Source organism: Dendrobates tinctorius, unplaced genomic scaffold (genome assembly GCF_039654945.1).
Source record: "Dendrobates tinctorius isolate UK_male_01 unplaced genomic scaffold, ASM3965494v1 ptg000157l, whole genome shotgun sequence".
NCBI classification, from domain to species: domain Eukaryota; kingdom Metazoa; phylum Chordata; class Amphibia; order Anura; family Dendrobatidae; genus Dendrobates; species Dendrobates tinctorius.
This window is the reverse complement of record NW_027361824.1, coordinates 9,180,506-9,198,929: the sequence shown is the minus strand read 5'-3', so window position 1 is coordinate 9,198,929 and position 18,424 is coordinate 9,180,506. Positions and strand designations below refer to the sequence as shown.

Here is an 18,424-nt window from a genome sequence, read left to right as displayed (position 1 = left end):
CAAGATCGACCTTCCTACAAAGCGGGGGATGGGGATCAAGTTTATATTGTTTGAACTTTGTAGAGAACCTCGTATAAAAGCCAGTTTACTTACCGGTAATGCTCTTTTAATGAGTCCACGACAGCACCCACTGGAGAGAGGGATCCGCCCATAGGAACAGGAAACCTACAGAGATAAAAGAGGGCGGTTCGCCTCTCCTCCTCAGTTGGATTCCAGAGTACCCGGAGGACCGCCAATTATTAGGCCATTTATTTAATAATCTAAATGTATTAATTTTACAACTAAGGTGGTGTATATACATTATGTTAACTTCTAGGGAGGGTAGTGATCGGGTGCTGTCGTGGACTCATTAAAAGAGCATTACCGGTAAGTAATCCGGCTTTTTACTCTTCACCATGACAGCACCCACTGGAGAGACTTTCAGAGACCTTCACCTGGGAGGGACCACCGTGTCAAGGACCGCTCTACCAAAAGCTAGGTCAGACGAGCCTGATAGATCAAGCCTATAGTGGTTATAAAAAGTAGAGGGCGTGGACCAAGTTGCGGCCTTACATATAGACTCGATTGCGACGTCTCCCCTCTCTGCCCAAGAGGAAGCCATAGCTCTGGCGGAATGTGCCCTGGTACCCACCGGAGGATCTTCATTGCTTTCCGCGTATGCAAGACTGATCGCGTCTCTGATCCACCGAGACAGAGTGCTCCTTGTGACCTCATATCCCTTCTTTTGGCCCTGGAAGGAAACAAATAGAGCCCTACTCTTCCTCCAACTACTAGATCTCTCAATATATTGTAATACTGCTCTTCTAACGTCTAGTGTATGGAACTTCTCTTCCTCTGGAGTAGAAGCGTTACTAAAAAATGAGGGAAGGTGAATTTCTTGAGACCTATGAAAGTTCCCGGCTACTTTTGGTAAGTATGAAGGGTCTGGTTTTAATACTAGTTGATCCTGGAATGTCAACAAAAAAGGGGGTTCTATTGAGAGTGCTTGTATGTCGCTAACTCTTCTGGCTGAGGTTAGTGCCACTAGTAGTACTCTCTTGAGAGATAGGTGCTTAAGGGATATTGAGTTTAATGGTTCAAAGGGGGGTCGTATAAGGGCCTCCAGTACCAGATTCAAGTCCCAAGGAGGAACTCTAGGTATGTGTACTGGTTCACTCCTCTCACAGGCCGAGATGAATCTGGCTATCCACCTATTGCCTGCCACGTTATAACTATAAAGGGCTCCTAGAGCAGAGACCTGGACTTTTAGTGTGTTAACAGATAGTCCTAATTCTTTCCCTTTCTGTAGAAACTCTAGGATTGATGTTATCGGAATTTCTCTAGAGTCGGGAGCCTTATGAAATTCTAGGAATTTTCTCCATACTCTGGTGTAAATTTTTGTCGTAGCTAACTTTCGACTCTGCAGGAGAGTATTGACTAACCCTTCCGAGAATCCTCTTGCTCTCAACATTTCCCTTTCAAGTTCCAAGCCGTCAAGTGGAGGTTGTCCACTTGAGGATGGAAGAATGGCCCCTGCGAGAGGAGCTTGGGGATTGAAGGAAGTACCCAAGGGTCTGTCACTGACATTGTCTGTAGGCATGAAAACCATGGCCTCCTGGGCCAGAATGGCGCTATCAAGATTATCCGTGACTTCTCTGCCCTGATCACCTGCAGTAGTAGTATGATTGGGGGAAATGCATATGCAAGTTTGAACCGCCATGGGACTTGAAGGGCATCCAGAATTTCCGGATTGTCTGCTATTTTTATAGAGGCGAATCTTCGCACCTGCCTGTTCTCCCTGGTGGCGAAGAGATCTATCTGGGGAAGACCCCATAATGACACAATGCCTGTGAATATTTGTCGGTAGAGTTGAGCGAAACGGGTCGAAAAATTTCAAAAGTCGCCGACTTTTGGCAGTCGGGTTTCATGAAACGAAACCCGACCCTAGGATGAGGTCGGCCACGAGGTCGGCGACTTACGCGCCAAAGTCGCGTTTCAAAAGTTTGTTATGCGCTCTTTTTCAGCCAATCAGGATCCACGGACACTGTGGGCAACGTGATGACATAGGCAGGGGTCACCACCATCTTTCAGAAGGGCATGCAAGTGATTGGCTTGCTTTGGTGAGCGTCACAGGGGTTATAAAAGGGCGTGCACGCCGACCGCCATCTTAATTCTGCCGATCTTAGCATAGGGAGAGGTTGCTGCTGCTGATTCTGTAGGGAGAGCGTTAGGCAGGGAAAAAGAAAAAAAAACTGCTTCTGCTGCTAGCGATTTTGCCTGTATAACACACCAGTCACTGTGTGTGCAGTGCAAGGGGAGGCTATATTGTGGTGGATCAGCGGTGTTGGTTGTTAGGCTGCCTTCTAAGGCTTCCTGACAGCTGCATTGCTGTTTACCCACTGCTCTGCAAACTGCTTTTTTAAAAGCAATCCCAATTTTTTTTTTTGTCCTGCTGAGGTACTGAGCGTGCATTTTTTCACACCATACAGCGGTGTACGCTCCTCACACAGTACTGTGTAACGGCTGTTATCACAGCCACAGTGAAGCTATCTGTGTGTCACTCTGAGAATAAGTCGAGGACATGTTCCGTTCTTACAGACCTGCACCTACTAGTTTTGTCTAGCTTTCAGTTAAATATATTTGCTGTTTGATCACATTCAAAACTATAGAGAGACAGCGTGTCAGTCCGTATACTTAAAAAACACGGAGCTTGACAATTTTACGTACACCGGACAGCCGTGTACGTGCACGCTCCTCTCAGTACCGTGTAACGGCTGTTATCACGGCCACAGTGAAGCTGTGTGTCACTGTGGAAGGATAAGTGGAGGACTTGTTCCGTTCTTACAGACCTACACTCTAGGGAGATTCCTATTCTGCCCAATTCTACATACACCTTGTAGTTTGTGATACACTAGCCAATTTCTGCCTGTGACATAGCGCTCTGATATTCAGTGGGCCTCACACAATCCAAAAGTGTCCAGTGTCCACTGGTGTGTGCAGAAATTCAAAATCTCTGTGATCCTGTAGTCACTTTTTTCACACCTGTGCCATCGAGCCTGTGACATAGCGCTGTGATATTCAGAGGGCCTCACACAATCCATAAGTGTCCAGTGTCCACAAGTGTGTGCAGAAATTCAAAATCTCCCCTGTCCTATAGACACCTTGTACCTTGTTTTACATTACTATATAGTTTGTTGGATTTTGTCTACATTTCTACAAAAAAATGAGGAAGGCTGGTGGAAGAGGCCGTGGAATTGGGTGGGGGTTGGCAGCTGGTAATGATGGTGTTGGTGGTGGATCTGATGGTAGTGGCAAGAGCAAAATAGGACCGAATGCAGGAGGTGTTGAGCCTGCGTCATCGTCTGGCTCCATAAGGCTTCGAAGGCTTAGTTTTCTAGGAGTTGGCAAACCGCTTTTAAAGCCAGAGCATCAGGAAAAAGTTTTGTCTTACATTGCTGACTCAGCCTCCAGCTCTATCGCCTCCTCTTCTGAAGTTGTAAAAAGTAAAAGCACCGAGTCGTCATTGGAGGCTCATGTTCATGAACCACACCTTTCCTTGTGTCCTTCACCCCAACCAAGATTGAAGGATGACGCAGGCCATACTACTGATTACTCCATGGAGCTGTTTTCACATACCATGCCTGGATTATCAAGTGAAATGGTGAATTACCCAGGCCAAGATGAATCTGACATGGAGTGCACTGATGCACAGCCGCTGATGGATGATTCTGCTGGTACATTCACTCAGAGCACTACATTGTCCTCGCAGTGTACAGAGCCAGATTCTGACCCTGATGAGACTCAGGTGCCCCTTCCCGCACACTATACCACCATACACGGTGACACAGAGGAAGGTGCACATGACATTGAAGAGGAGGTGATGGATGACCCAGTTGTTGACCCAGATTGGCATCCATTGGGGGAAGAGGGTGCTGCTTCCAATAGCTCAGATGAGGAGCATCCACAGCAGGCATCGACATCGCAACAGCTGTTATCTGGCAGGCCCGGAGCACTCCAAAGACAGGTTCCAAAAATCAAAAGAGTTGCTGGACAGCTTGTGCAGAGGGTCAAAAGATCACAGCGTGCTAGGCCGCAAAATGTCTGCCAAAGTAGGAAGAGTGCAGTGTGGCACTTTTTTGAACAAAATCCTCATGATCAGGCCAAGGTTATCTGTAAGAAGTGCGCAAAGACCTTTAGCCGAGGGAAAAATCTGAAAAATTTGAATACCAGTTGCATGCTTAGACATTTAACCACCATGCACTTGCAAGCGTGGACACAACACCAAACCTCAAGTGCCACATGTGCAACTGATCACAAAGAAGGTAGACAGCAACGCTACATTGTTTCCCCCACTGTAAGCCCACCGGTTAGCACAGCAGCAAATGTTGAGGTGTCGTTGCAAGGCCACAGCAGTCAGGGAATCCCACTGTTATATCAACGAAAGACTGAATCTAGGCCATCAGAAAGAACACCAACTCCATCACCATCATCAACCCTCTCTCAGTCCGCCATGTCCACCGCTACTTCCACCATATGCAGCTCTCAAGTCCAGCTCACCCTCCCAGACACTATGAGTAGGTCAAGAAAGTACTCAGTCTCTCATCCGCGTACACTGGGTTTGAACGCCCACATTGCCAAACTAATCACGTTTGAGATGATGCCCTATCGGTTGGTGGAAAACGCAGCTTTCCGCGAACTCATGGCCTATGCAGTACCACGCTATGACCTACCCAGTCGCCACTTCTCTCGCAAAGCCATCCCAGCCCTCCACCATCATGTAAAAGACCGCATTGTCCATGCACTCAAGCAGTCAGTGAGTGGAAAGGTGCACCTCACAACTGATGCATGGTCCAGTCGGCATGGCCAGGGCCGTTACGTGTCCATCACTGCGCACTGGGTTAATGTGGTGGATGCAGGGTCCACAGGGGACAGCGGTGGTGGGACAGTGCTGCCTAGCCCACGGTATAGGAAACAGTTGGCTGTAGGCGTTCGACCCTCCTCCTCCTCCAGAAGCGAAAGCTCGTCCACAGAGCGCAGTCGTACGAGCACTGCATCTGCAGCTGCCACTGTTGCACATGAGGTGTCCCCCTATCGAGCAGCTAGTGGAAAGCGTCAGCATGCTGTGTTGCAGATGATGTGTTTGGGCGACAGACACACCGCCGAGGTGCTGGCCGAGTACTTGAAGCGACAAACTGAGTCATGGCTGGGCAGTGTACATCTTGAGGCAGGCAAGGTAGTTAGTGATAACGGCCGTAATTTTGTGGCAGCCATAGCCCTTTCAAAACTCAGCCACATACCTTGCTTGGCTCACACCTTGAACCTGGTGGTGCAGTGCTTCCTCAAAAATTATCCTGAGTTAACAGCCCTGCTCCAGAAGGTGCGAAGACTGTGCGCGCACATCCGCCGGTCGCCTGTACACTCCGTTCGTATGCAGAAGCTGCAGCGATTGCTCCACCTTCCCAACCACCGCCTCATTATCGACATTGCAACAAGGTGGAACTCCACCCTGCACATGGTGGAGCGGCTGTGCGAGCAGAGGCAGGCCATAATGCATTTGTGGGAGGATACACGGCCAGGCACTTTGAGAGCAGACATGGAGTTGACAGGTGTGCAGTGGTCGAAGCTGAAAGACCTCTGTAAAGTCCTTCAGTGTTTTGAGGAATGCACACAGCTGGTAAGCGCAGACGACGCCATCCTAAGCATGAGCATCCCACTTATGCGTCTGCTCATGCAAACTTTGACGCACCTTAAGGAGCAGGCGTCTGCAGCCAATGTTGATGAGGAAGAGGAGGAGGGAATCCTTGATGACATTCAGCCATTGTCTGCTCAGGGACCTCTCCTGGACGAGGTGGAGGAAGAAGAGGAGGAGGAGGATGATGATGGGGATGATTACTTAGGGGAGGAGGATGCATCTCGTGGGGCAAGTGAAAATGTTGGCGTGGCAAGGTCTGGTACAGGGTTTGTGCGTGACTGGAGGGATGTGGATTTGCCAGAAAGTGCTCCTCCAACCAGCACTCGCAGTGCATCATTGACACCGGGAACATTGGCCCACATGTCAGATTATGCCTTGCAGATCCTAAAAAGGGACCCCCGCATTGCCAAAATGATAAACGATGACGACTACTGGTTGGCCAGCATCCTGGATCCACGCTATAAAGGCAAATTACAAAACATCATGCCACAGGAGAACCTTGACCTAATATTGGCTAATAAACAAGCAACTCTGGTAAATTGGTTGCTTGAGGCATTCCCAGCACACAGCAGCGGTGATGGTTCTCACACGAGCCGTACGGGCCGGGGGCAGCTTGGCAGAGGTGTTCATGGTGCACACAGCAGAAGTGGCGTTGGAGACAGGGGTTTCATGAATGTTGTGGACTGATTTTTCAAGTACCGCTCACACAACTGGTAATACTGCATCGATGGAAAGTGACAGGAGACAGCAGTTGTCAACTATGGTTACAAACTACTTTTCCTCCCATATCGATGTTCTCCCACACAGGTCATTCCCCTTTGACTATTGGGCCGCTAAACTGGACACCTGGCCTGAATTGGCACAATATGCCTTACAGGAGCTCGCTTGCCCAGCTGCAAGTGTGCTATCGGAAAGAGTCTTCAGTGCAGCTGGATCAATCCTGACAGAAAAAAGGACCCGTCTGTCAACCCAAAATGTGGATGATCTAACCTTCATTAAAATGAACCATGCATGGGTTTCCAAGGATTTTGTCCCACCTTCCCCTGATGACACATAGGGTGACAGAAAAATGGCTTGCTTTGGTCCACCTCTTCCTGGGACTTCACCTATTTCGCCTTTTGCATCAGCTGAATGTCCAACATCAACATATGCCACTTTCTAAAACTCCCTAACTGTGCTGCCTCCCCCCCCATGGCCGGGTCACCACCTAGCGCACGACACCGTGCGAGTGCCGTTGCCCTGGACAGGTGGGTAGGCCGACTCTTGGGCGCGGGCACTGGCACAGGGTCCCTCATAGTGCAATCACGTGTCTGACGGTGGTGGTGCACACCCGCCGTCAGACACACCGCCGTACTATGAGGGGCCCAGTGCCAGTACCGACGCCCACGAGTGGGCCCCCCTTGCTTGTGCAGGGCCCCAGCATTTGCAATCTTTACCTCTCCCTGCTCCTCCGCTGTGTAGTCTGGGCCGTCAAATCCATACTGTGCCTGACACCGTCTGAGCCTGCCTCCTGATGTATAGACATATTTTTAATGTGTACGCTATCCATACATGTTATCCAGGGATACGGTACCCTTTCTCACCTTTGTGCAATCACGTGCAATCCATACTGGGCCTAACACCGTCTGAGCCTGCCTCCTGATATATAGACATATATTTTGAATGTGTACGCTATCCTTACATGTTATCCGGGGATACGGTACCCTTTCTCACCTTTGTGCAATCACGTGCAAGCCATACTGGGCGTAACACCATCTGAGCCTGCCTCCTGATGTATAGACATATTTTGAATGTGTACGCTATCCATACATGTTATCAGGGGATACGGTACCCTTTCTCACCTTTGTGCAATCACGTGTAATCCATACTGGGCGTGAGAACGGCTGGCGAGCTGTTAAGCAAGCTACTGCACCTGTGGTTTGCACACGTAAGTTTTTCATTTTTTCAGGAATGACTGTTAGGCCTAATTCCGGAACTGCGGTTGACCTGCACTTACTGGGAAATCATCGTTCGCGGGTAATAATTGTAATCAGTGATCCCCATCACTAACGTTGTTCAGCGGGTTATCTGCACCTGTAAGCGACAAACGCTGGCCTTTTCAGTTTAGCGCACATGCAGCCATGGACATGTAAGGGCATGACACACCAGTTATTGGCCAATCTCATGTTCCAGAGCCTCACGTGTCCCTCTAGTAAGCCGGACTCGGACCGCGGGGCATGACGGAGTCTCGTTCGTTAATGGAATTAAGCTTGCAATGTGTGCATCTTTTCTGTAGCTGGCATGGTTGAGGTTTCCCAGGTGGAGTCGAATTTAACCGTAGGCTCCACTCCTGGTGGTGCCCTTCTGGACATTCCTTTAAGGTTCAGCTTTGCAACCATACTGCCCACGTAAAACAAACACTTTGCCTTCATGAACGCTGTTTGAAGGGTCATGACTCGTGGGAATAACGCCGCCCAATCAGTTAACCTGCTAGAGAGATCCTTCGTTGCTCCCAAGCATGACATCACACTCCCTAGGAGGAAGGTAATGCCACTGTGGCGACCGTACTCCTGGGGGCGACACAAGTGCACTGATGCCCAGCCACTGCTCGATGAATCTGCTGGTACCTTGACCCAGACCACTACATTCCCCTCGCACGCTACACGGCCTGAATCTGACCCTGATGAAACTCAGGTTACCCTTCCCATATACAGTTCCATCTTACACGGTGACAAAGAGGAAGATGCAGATGAAAGTGCAGGTTCGGCCCACCCGCCATCAGACACACCACCGTACTATCAGGGGCCCTGTGCCAGTGCCGTCGCCAACGAGTGGGCCCCCCTGCTTGCTCAGGATCACAGCACTTGCAAGGTTGAAATACTGTGCAGTGAGATGGAAGATGGGGACGACGAGGAGTCCAGACTAGTACAGGGATTCCCTAGCGAGGAGACTTATTTGATTGTTTTCAATGTTGGGACAGCAATTTTTGGGGAGCACTATACTCTGGAGAATGATAGATGGGGCCCAGCATACACTGGAACATTCCAAAGGTGGACAACAGACACTGGAGCAGCATTTACAGGGCCCATTATACACTAGAGCATTAGAAATGGGGCCCATTATGTTTGGAGCATTTTTTGGGCCCATAAGACAGTGGAGCTTCATCCATGGGGACCAACATATACTGTAGCATTATGTGGAGCTCATCATATACTGTTTCAAACATTATATGGGACCAATGATTCTGTATGGAGAAATAGATGGGCCTCGTCATGAGATGTAAAAAGTGAAGTATTTTTCATTGTACTATACCGCTATTTCTCTGCCGTATCGGAGCATGATGAGTTGTGGTATGTGTTAAAGGGGCGCTCTTTCGCCCAGGGCACATGAAAACCTGGAGCCAGCCCTACCCCCCACAACTTTAGCCAAATAACCCCCATTTTTCAGTGCGTAACTTGTATTATGAAGTTAATTAAGGTTGACAAGCTTAAGTAAGAAGAATTGATGCTTTTGGCATTCAAATGGGCACTGTAGGTGTGTTTCCTGTCCTCCTCTCACTGCCGACTTTTATTCCCCATTGACTTACATTGGGTTTCGTGTTTCGGGACGACCCCGACTTTTCCCTATAATCGGCCGATCTTGCTCGACCCGACTTTTGGAAAAGTCGAGTTTCACGAAACGAAACGAAACTCGACCCTAAAAAAACAAAAGTTGCTCAACTCTGTCGGCTCAGGCACCACTCTCCTTGCCTAAGTGTATGGTGGCTTAGAAAGTCTGCTTCCGAATTGTCTCTCCCTCTTATGTGGAGGGCTGAGAGAGACAAAAAAATGTTTTTCAGCTAAAGCCCAGATCTTTCTTGCAGAAGACATTAATGCGACTGATCGAGTCCCGCCTTGCCTGTTCAGATATGCGACCGCTGTGGTGTTGTCTGACAGGATCCTCACGTTTTCGCCTTGTAACTGCGGAAGAAAACGATATAATGCATGAGTGATTGCCTTTAGCTCTTAAGTTTGATGAATCCTGCTCCTCACTTATATCCCATAGGCCTTGGGCGAAGGTGCTTCCCATATGAGCTCCCCATCCTGTGGGGCTGGCGTCAGTAGTAATTATACGGGAGGGTGTTATCACTCATGGTACTCCTCCCGATAGATTATCCTCCTCTAGCCACCATGCTAGGGAAGTTAGGACCGTCTGAGATAAAGTGATTTTCTTTCTCAAATTTCCACGGTCCTGGGTCTCCTCTAAGAGAATTTGATGCTGTAATTCTCTCGTGTGGAATTGGGCCCACCGAACTGCCGGGATGCAGGAAGTAAGGGACCCCAGGAGGGACATTGCCTCTCTTAAGGATATGTGTGGCTTGACTAGTGCTGACCTGACCTTCGTTTTAATTGCTGTAATCTTTACCTGTGGTAGCAGACATTTTTGGCTTATGGAGTCTAGTTGGAGACCCAGGAAGGACTTAACTTACTGTGGCTCGATTCTGGACTTCTTGAAGTTTATTATCCAACCCAGAGCCTGTAGGGATAAGATTGCATCAGCCACTCGTTTATTACATTGTCTAGCTGAGTTCCCTATTATCAAAAAGTCATCCAAATAGGGTACTAAGTGTCCTTCTGGCGTAAGAAAGCCATTACTTCCAGCATCACCTTTGTAAAGACTCTTGGTGCGATGGAAAGGCCGAATGGCATGGCTGTGAACTGGAGGTGTTGTATGGTGCCCTCGAGGAAGACCGCCATTCTGAGGTATTTCTGGAATCTAATGGATGGGAAGATGATAATAGGCATCTTTCAGATCTAGGCCTGCCATCATACAATTGGGGAAAAGGAGCTTAATTGCCGATCTAATGGACTCCATTTTAAATTTATGATTTATTATAAATGAATTTAGCTTCCTCAGGTTAATTATAGTCCTGAAGGAGCCATCTGGTTTAGGTATCAGAAAGAGAGGGGAGTAAAATCCTCTCCCTTCATGTCCTTTGGGCACCTGGATCAAAACTTTTTTTTTCCAGTAGACTGAAAATTTCAGTCTCTAGGGCCCGCTGTTGGACTGGTGTTAGGATGACTGAGTCACGGGGTACGTGATGGAACTGTAATTTTAATCCTTCCCTAATGATGCCCAGGACCCACGAGCTGGCCGTAATCTTCTCCCATTCCTGAAGGAAAAATTTTAGTCTCCCTCCTACTGGAGGGACTGGGTCCTTAGCTCCTATCCCTGCGGAAGGAGGATCCTCTAAACATAGCACCTTACACACACACAGGCTCCGTCTGGCGTTATTAAGTAAGCCTGCTGTCCTGGCTGCCCTGCGTAGCGAATCGGCCGAAGCATCCGCTATATATGCTGCTGCACCACGAATCAGTGGTATAGCAGCTCGAAGCTTGTCTCTGGAGATTTTTTGTTCTATTTGCTGGTCTAGCTGATCAATCCAGACCAGCATAGAGCGAGTTGTGCACGTACTATTGCCGGTTTAAACGTGCCCGTAGCTGCATCCCATGCCCTCTTTAGTGAGGCATCCACTTTCCGGTCCAGTGGGTCTTTTAGAATCCCTGCGTCTTCCACTGGTATGGCCGACTGTTTTGAGGCTGAGGAGACTGCCGCGTCGACTTTCGGGACCTTAGACCACGTTGACAACTCCTCGTCGCTGAAGGGGTACCTTATTTGTGACGCCGAGGGAACATAACCCCTCTGGTCCTGCTTCTCCCATTCCTTTTTCACCAAGGCCTTTATAAATGGTATAACGGGAAAAGCTCTCCTCTTCCTGTTAACCCCGCAAACATAATCTCATGTTGTTTGCGGTTCCTTAGTCTCTGTGCATCCCATGGTGTTTCTCACAGATTTCACCAAGTTGTACATGTTATCTATTGGAAAACATGAACGCCCCTCGATATCAGAGGAAGACGATGTGGATGTATTGGAACTGTCAGAGACTAATGCTTCGTCCTCATCCATATCTAAGCTAACAGTAGCTGGTTTGTTAGTCTTAGTTTTTGTTAGGTACGCTGCTAGACTGGGTTAGGGCCTGTAATTCCTCCCTTATTATAGCCCTTATGCCTGTGGCTGATGTTGAAGCCAGTTTTGCGTTTTCACTAATGCATTTTTTGCATAGCCTCTTTGTATAAGAGTCCAGTAGAGGACGTGTACAGAGGGCACATTCCTTATTTTTGGATTTTTCTTTCCTCTTAGCCTATGGTGGACATGGCGGAGGAGAGAGAGACAGAGATATTTAACAGCTTGAAAGGCAGAGAGTTATCCACTCACCCAGAGAAGCTGTAGGTACCGGCTCAGGAGGCTGAGAAGGAGGTTTGCTGGTGTGGCTTCTGTGGCTCCTATTCGAGGAACCTCGGTGAGAGTGATCCTCTGCCTGGGGATGCGTGTCCTGTCTTGGGGAAGACATGCTTGCACGCTCTATCCATATCCCCACGGTCTTTTTATAGCCCCCTTCATTATCCGGTACCTCCCCCCCCCCAGGTGCGCCTGCCTGTGGCACGGCTAATTAGCATGCGACTGGCCTGGAATACAGCCACCGGCGCCGCAAACATTAAACCATTTCCCTTTTTTTTTTTCTCTTCTTTCTTCCTGGAGGGGGCGGGGAGTGCTCCTCCATGCTTTAGTCTCACGCGGCTCTGTGAGACCGCACGTGCGCTGTGTGCTGAGGAACCTCCGGTAACCCGGAAGTTCCTGCTTACCTCCTGTAAGCGCTGCATGTGCGTCCTCCTGGACGCTGAAGCCCCAGGAACGCCGGAGATTACCGCTTCTCCTCAGTTCCGCACTCCCACACGGACCGGGATGGCTTTCCTCCATAATCCCGGTGGCGTGTATGTTATCAGAAAACCCCCGGTCGGCTCCACCCGGTACCGGTGTTTCTTATCGCGCTGCTGCTGTGTCAGTCGAGGAGCCGGGCTCCAGCACTCCCCCGTCGCTGCTTCTGGACCAGAACCCCTGCCGTTCACGCAGATACTGCACAGGCGGTTCCCTGGCCCAGGTATGTCTTCTGTAGAAAATCCTGCGGTTCCTATAGGAACATGAAACCGACTGAGGAGGAGAGGCGGACCGCCCTCTTTTAGCTCTGTAGGTTTCCTGTTCCCATGGGCGGATCCCTCTCTCCAGTTGGTGCTGTCGTGGCGAAGAGTAAAAATGGTATTACATGTAGCAGGTAGTGACAAATCTCAATCACTGCTGGCAGACAGGCAGGCAGTGTGTGACTTCATGGAAAAGAAGCCATCAGTCAGGCAGGAGAGAGAGCTTTGGGCAGGACCGAGAGGCTTCAGATCTACAATAGCTCTTCAATCTCATTTACATATCAATTACAAAGGCCGATTTCTCAGTAATGGTGGAATGGCACGGCTGTGTAAAGGTAGCCTTGGACTTATCTTTGACAGAGCTACATACGCATATGAATAATATGGAGTTTGGAATCCTGCTGACGGATTCCCTTTAAGAAGATGATTCAGGTGGAACAAGGTCTTCGACCTTACAAGTCAGAAAGGAATTATTGAACTTATTATCATTGAAAACGTTAGTCCTTGGTCCATTAAGGATTCCATATGTAACAATTACAACAGAGGCTTCCTCATACGGGGGGTGGACAGGTGGTGTTCAATCAATTCTCTAAAAAAGGTGAAATGCAGAAAAACAAAACATTCCAAGCACAATTTTAGGGAAGATGCACAGACTCAGTAACCGACAGCGCTTTGGACGCAGCACATGTACGCTGCCGGATATTGATCGCAGGTGAGTCTGCATGGGGGGGGGGGGGAAAATCGGACTGCCTGGTCAGTCATCAAATAGTGAACATGGTTACAAAATACCAAAAAAACCTACTGTGGAATTGCACTTTTTATTGGAATTTTGACGCACTTGGCATGGGCAGACATACCACATGTGCAGCTACACCAGGACCCCTGGTCAGATTGCCCTCACTTGCGGCGGGCAGGAAGCGGTCCCAGCAGCTCCACTGCTTACAAGAGAAAGTAGCAGTGGAGCTGCAGCGATCCGTCCTGCCCGGCGCCCACGCTTCCTCTCCTATAGACAGCAGCGCTGCTGGATGACATCATCATTCAGCGTCCGGCTGTGGCAGAGAGAGGAAGAGCGGGCGCTGGTGATGCAGCGGGAGTGCCTGCGGTGCACACAGGTGAGAGGTAGTGTGTGTGTGTGTGTGTGTGTGTATAGAGATGAGTGGTGGTGTGTGTGTGTGTGCGCGCGCGCATGTGCAGCACTGCGGGGGAATGTGCAGAGGTGAATGTTGCTGTGTGTGTCTGTGTGTGTGTAGATGGAGGAGAAGGCCATAAGGGGGGGTGGTGATGGGGAGAAGGCCATGGGGGGGGGGTGATGGGGAGAAGGCCATGAGGGGGGGGGGTGATGGGGAGAAGGCCATGAGGGGGGGGGGTGATGGGGAGAAGGCCATGAGGGTGGGGGGGGTGATGGGGAGAAGGCCATGAGGGGGGGGGGTGATGGGGAGAAGGCCATGAGGGGGGGGGGGGGGTGATGGGGAGAAGGCCATGAGGGGGGGGGTGATGGGGAGAAGGCCATGAGGGGGGGTGATGGGGAGAAGGCCATGAGGGGGGGGTGATGAGGAGGCCATGGGGGGGGTGATGAGGAGGCCATGAGGGGGGGTGATGAGGAGAAGGCCATGTTGGGGGAGAAGGAAATGAAGGTGGTAGTGGAAAATACAATGATGGGAGTGATGGGGAAGGAGTCAATGATGGGGTGGTGCAGGAGAAGGCAATGATGCTTTATGCATCCATTAGCCCTCTGTGTCTGTACTGTTACACACAACATTATGGCTGGTCCATACAATCATAGACTGTAAGCTTGCGAGCAGGGCCCTCACGCCTCTTGGTATCAGTTATGATCTATGTGATTATTGTTATGCTGTAATGTCTATTGCCTGTACAAATCCCCTCTGAAATGTAAAGTGCTGCGGAATATGTCGGCGCTATAAAAATTTATTATTATTATTATTGTTATTATTATTATTAATGATGGAGGTACTGGAATGGGCAATGATGGGGTGGTAGGGGAAAAAGCAATGATAGAGGAGGTGGTGAAGAAGACAATAATGGGATGCGGGGGGAGGAGGACAACGAGGGGTGTGGGGAATTGGGATGGGAGGAAGGGGGGCTTATAATAGACTTAGGAACAGGGGGAGGTGGAGGAAGACATTATTATCGCTTATTATGTCTAACAGTCCCTTAGCATATAGTGTACTTACTAATTCTGTATAACACCATCCTTAGTTACAGTTTCCTCTTTTTTTATGTAGAACACCGTCCCTTATTACGTACCATCCTCTAGTTATACATGGTGCCGTCCCTTATTATATAGCTTCCTCTGCTGTTATGTACAGTGCTGTCTCTTACATAGTGTATTCTTGTTATTCACAGCGCCCTCTTTTATTACATACTCCCCTCTCTTTTTAGATATAAAATGACTGCTGATGGAGGAGCCGGTGACCAGTAGACCAGTCCATCAGCTCCTCCAGCAGATAACAAGCTTTCCCATGCTCCATTAGCCATCATGGCATTATACAGCTAACAAGACAGGACGGTATGTAATAAAAAACAGGGCTCTATATAATCCAATATGTAAGGGCCAGTACTGTACATAATGAGAGGGCGCTGTATAATAGGGGATGGCAATATACATAATAAAGGAGACTGGAATATATATATAGACGTAAATGCGAGTGGCTATATATATATATACACACACACACATATATATATATATATATATATATATATATATATATATATATATATATATATATATATATAGCTTTGTCGCCATAAAAGGAAGGGGGCCCAGACACATTTCTTGCACAGGGGACCCAAGCTCTGTGTGTCGGGTTTGGGAAGAAGGGGAGCAAAAACCTAAAGCGAAAAATGGGAATGGACTGCAGCGTGAAGGGGTTAATTATGTAAAAAAAAAAAAAAAATTAACCGTCACCATCAGGCCCCCCCCTGGGCAACCGCCACCGGGAAGGGGCCGCACCCCCCCCCCCCCCCGGCAACCGCCACCGGGAAGGGGCCGCACCCCCCCCCCCGGCAACCGCCACCGGGAAGGGGCCGCACCCCCCCCCCCGGCAACCGCCACCGGGAAGGGGCCGCACCCCCCCCCCGGCAACCGCCACCGGGAAGGGGCCGCACCCCCCCCCCCAGCAACCCAGCAATTGGAAAGGGGGCCCTACCCCGGTAGCTGCCACATGTGATACTAACATTAGAGGAGGGCCCCGTATGTAGATGAAGCGTAGAGTCGCCAGCTGGGTTGAATGCAGCCACATAACGACCCCAGGGAGGCCGGGAGCACTTTTTGTTTTTTCTGCATCTAGGTCTGTATAGACGCCGGTAGCCTATAGCGGTATAACCCGGCCCTATGTCACAGCCTCGGTGCGGAGCTGCAATGCAGACACGAGCCCAAAATCCAATTATTTATCCCCTTCACGCCACGTAAATATCCGTCATGGAGCCACATGAAATACCATAATTTTACCAGATTTTTTAGAAAGTCGCAGCAAAAGTCGCATTGGGAAAGCATCACGTGGCCACAGTCAGCACTCGCCTCTAACAGCAGCGACCGGAGGCAAACTCCAATCACTGCGGTGTAACCCACAAAAAGAAAGTCAGTGCCCCCCCCGAATGCTGTTCAGTTGGAAAAGAAAAACAATTAAGACTTTGCAAAAACAACACCAAGCGCCTGTGCACGTGGGGATCCCCACATCACACGACGTGAAGTAAAATGGCGCTCAGACTCACAGAAACTTATCATAAACACTTCACAGGCACAAAATACTGCAAAAAACCCTAAAGTGTAGTAATAGGAGATCCTGAGACTTGTAGTTCTACAGCACTGCTTCTACAGACCACGAGCTCATCATCACCTCACCGCTCCACAAACCGCTCACTACTGAGTGCGCATGCGCGGACCGCTCTGCTCCAAACGGGCGTGACGCGCCACTAAATTGCCTTTTAAGCGTTCACATAACACGCATGCGCTGAGCGTGACGGAAGCTGCAGAGCGGCCATGTTTGAGTCGGGACATTTGTGACTGGAAATTTCATGGTAATAAAATATAACGATCTTCTATCTAAATCTCTAAACACGGAGCACCGAGTCACAGACGGAAAAGAGAGCTCATTGTGTTACCAGTACAGGTTATCTGCCAGTGACCAGCATGGCTTCCAGACACTGAGCAGTGAGGCGCCGGCAGGTGTCCGGCCATGTTCGTTAGGGGCACACAGCTGTGAAATCCAACAAGGGGAGGAGTCACGTGACTTGGTGTGGCGTCACGTGACCTTCTGCCGGAAGAAGTTAGAGGATTTCACTTCAATGGAAAGTGAGGACTGGATGCTGGAGTCTATAAGGCAGTGAGTGCACAGGGGGCAGCGGGGACACACTGTTATGGGGGATCTGTGGGTGACGCACTGTTATGGGGGATCTGTGGGTGACGCACTGTTATGGGGGATCTGTGGATGACGCACTGTTATGGGGGATCTGTGGGTGACGCACTGTTATGGGGGATCTGTGGATGACGCGCTGTTATGGGGGATCTGTGGGTGACGCACTGTTATGGGGGATCTGTGGGTGACGCGCTGTTATGGGGGATCTGTGGGTGACGCACTGTTATGGGGGATCTGTGGATGACGCACTGTTATGGGGGATCTGTGGGTGACGCGCTGTTATGGGGGATCTGTGGATGACGCGCTGTTATGGGGGATCTGTGGGTGACGCACTGTTATGGGGGATCTGTGGGTGACGCGCTGTTATGGGGGATCTGTGGGTGACGCACTGTTATGGGGGATCTGTGGGTGATGCACTGTTATGGGGGATCTGTGGGTGACGCACTGTTATGGGGGATCTGTGGATGACGCGCTGTTATGGGGGATCTGTGGATGACGCGCTGTTATGGGGGATCTGTGGGTGACGCACTGTTATGGGGTTATGGGGGATCTGTGGGTGACGCGCTGTTATGGGGGATCTGTGGGTGACGCGCTGTTATGGGGGATCTGTGGGTGACGCACTGTTATGGGGGATCTGTGGATGACGCGCTGTTATGGGGGATATGTGGGTGACGCGCTGTTATGGGGGATCTGTGGGTGACGCTCTGTTATGGGGGATCTGTGGGTGACGCACTGTTATGGGTGATCTGTGGGTGACGCACTGTTATGGGGATCTGTGGGTGACGCACTGTTATGGGGATCTGTGGGTGACGCACAGTTATGGGGGATCTGTGGGTGACGCACTGTTATGGGGATCTGTGGACGACGCGCTGTTATGGGGGATCTGTGGGTGACGCACTGTTATGGGGGATCTGTGGGTGACGCGCTGTTATGGAGGATCTGTGGGTGACGCGCTGTTATGGGGGATCTGTGGGTGACGGGCTGTTATGGGGGATCTGTGGGTGACGCACTGTTATGGGGATCTGTGGATGACGCGCTGTTATGGGGGATCTGTGGGTGACGCACAGTTATGGGGGATCTGTGGGTGATGCACAGTTATGGGGGATCTGTGGGTGACGCGCTGTTATGGGGAATCTGTGGGTGACGCGCTGTTATGGGGGATCTGTGGGTGACGCGCTGTTATGGGGGATCTGTGGGTGACGCACTGTTATGGGGGATCTGTGGGTGACGCACTGTTATGGGGGATCTGTGGGTGACGCACTGTTATGGGGGATCTGTGGGTGACGCACTGTTATGGGGGATCTGTGGGTGACGCGCTGTTATGGGGATCTGTGGAGGACGCACTGTTATGGGGGATCTGTGGGTGACGCGCTGTTATG

General features: G+C 50.0%; 2 protein-coding genes across 4 annotated transcripts in view; one reads left to right on the top strand and one right to left on the bottom strand.

The window, feature by feature from the left end:
- The window catches only part of LOC141051551 (piwi-like protein 1), an 87,673-nt gene extending 70,836 nt beyond the window's left edge, over window positions 1–16,837 (bottom strand). Inside the window, exon 1 of one of the 3 annotated variants that reach the window (XM_073548530.1) lies at window positions 16,792–16,837. The gene's annotated coding sequence lies outside the window, so the exon portion shown is untranslated. Of the gene's footprint in view, window positions 1–16,526; window positions 16,605–16,791 lie in introns of those variants that run through there. The other 2 variants (XM_073548528.1, XM_073548529.1) reach the window with 2 other exon arrangements.
- The window catches only part of LOC141051466 (WD repeat-containing protein 73-like), a 34,970-nt gene continuing 33,250 nt past the window's right edge, over window positions 16,705–18,424 (top strand). Inside the window, exon 1 of the mRNA XM_073548390.1 lies at window positions 16,705–17,012. Coding sequence (XP_073404491.1) covers window positions 16,705–17,012 — 308 coding nt within the window. The remainder of the gene's footprint in view (window positions 17,013–18,424) is intronic.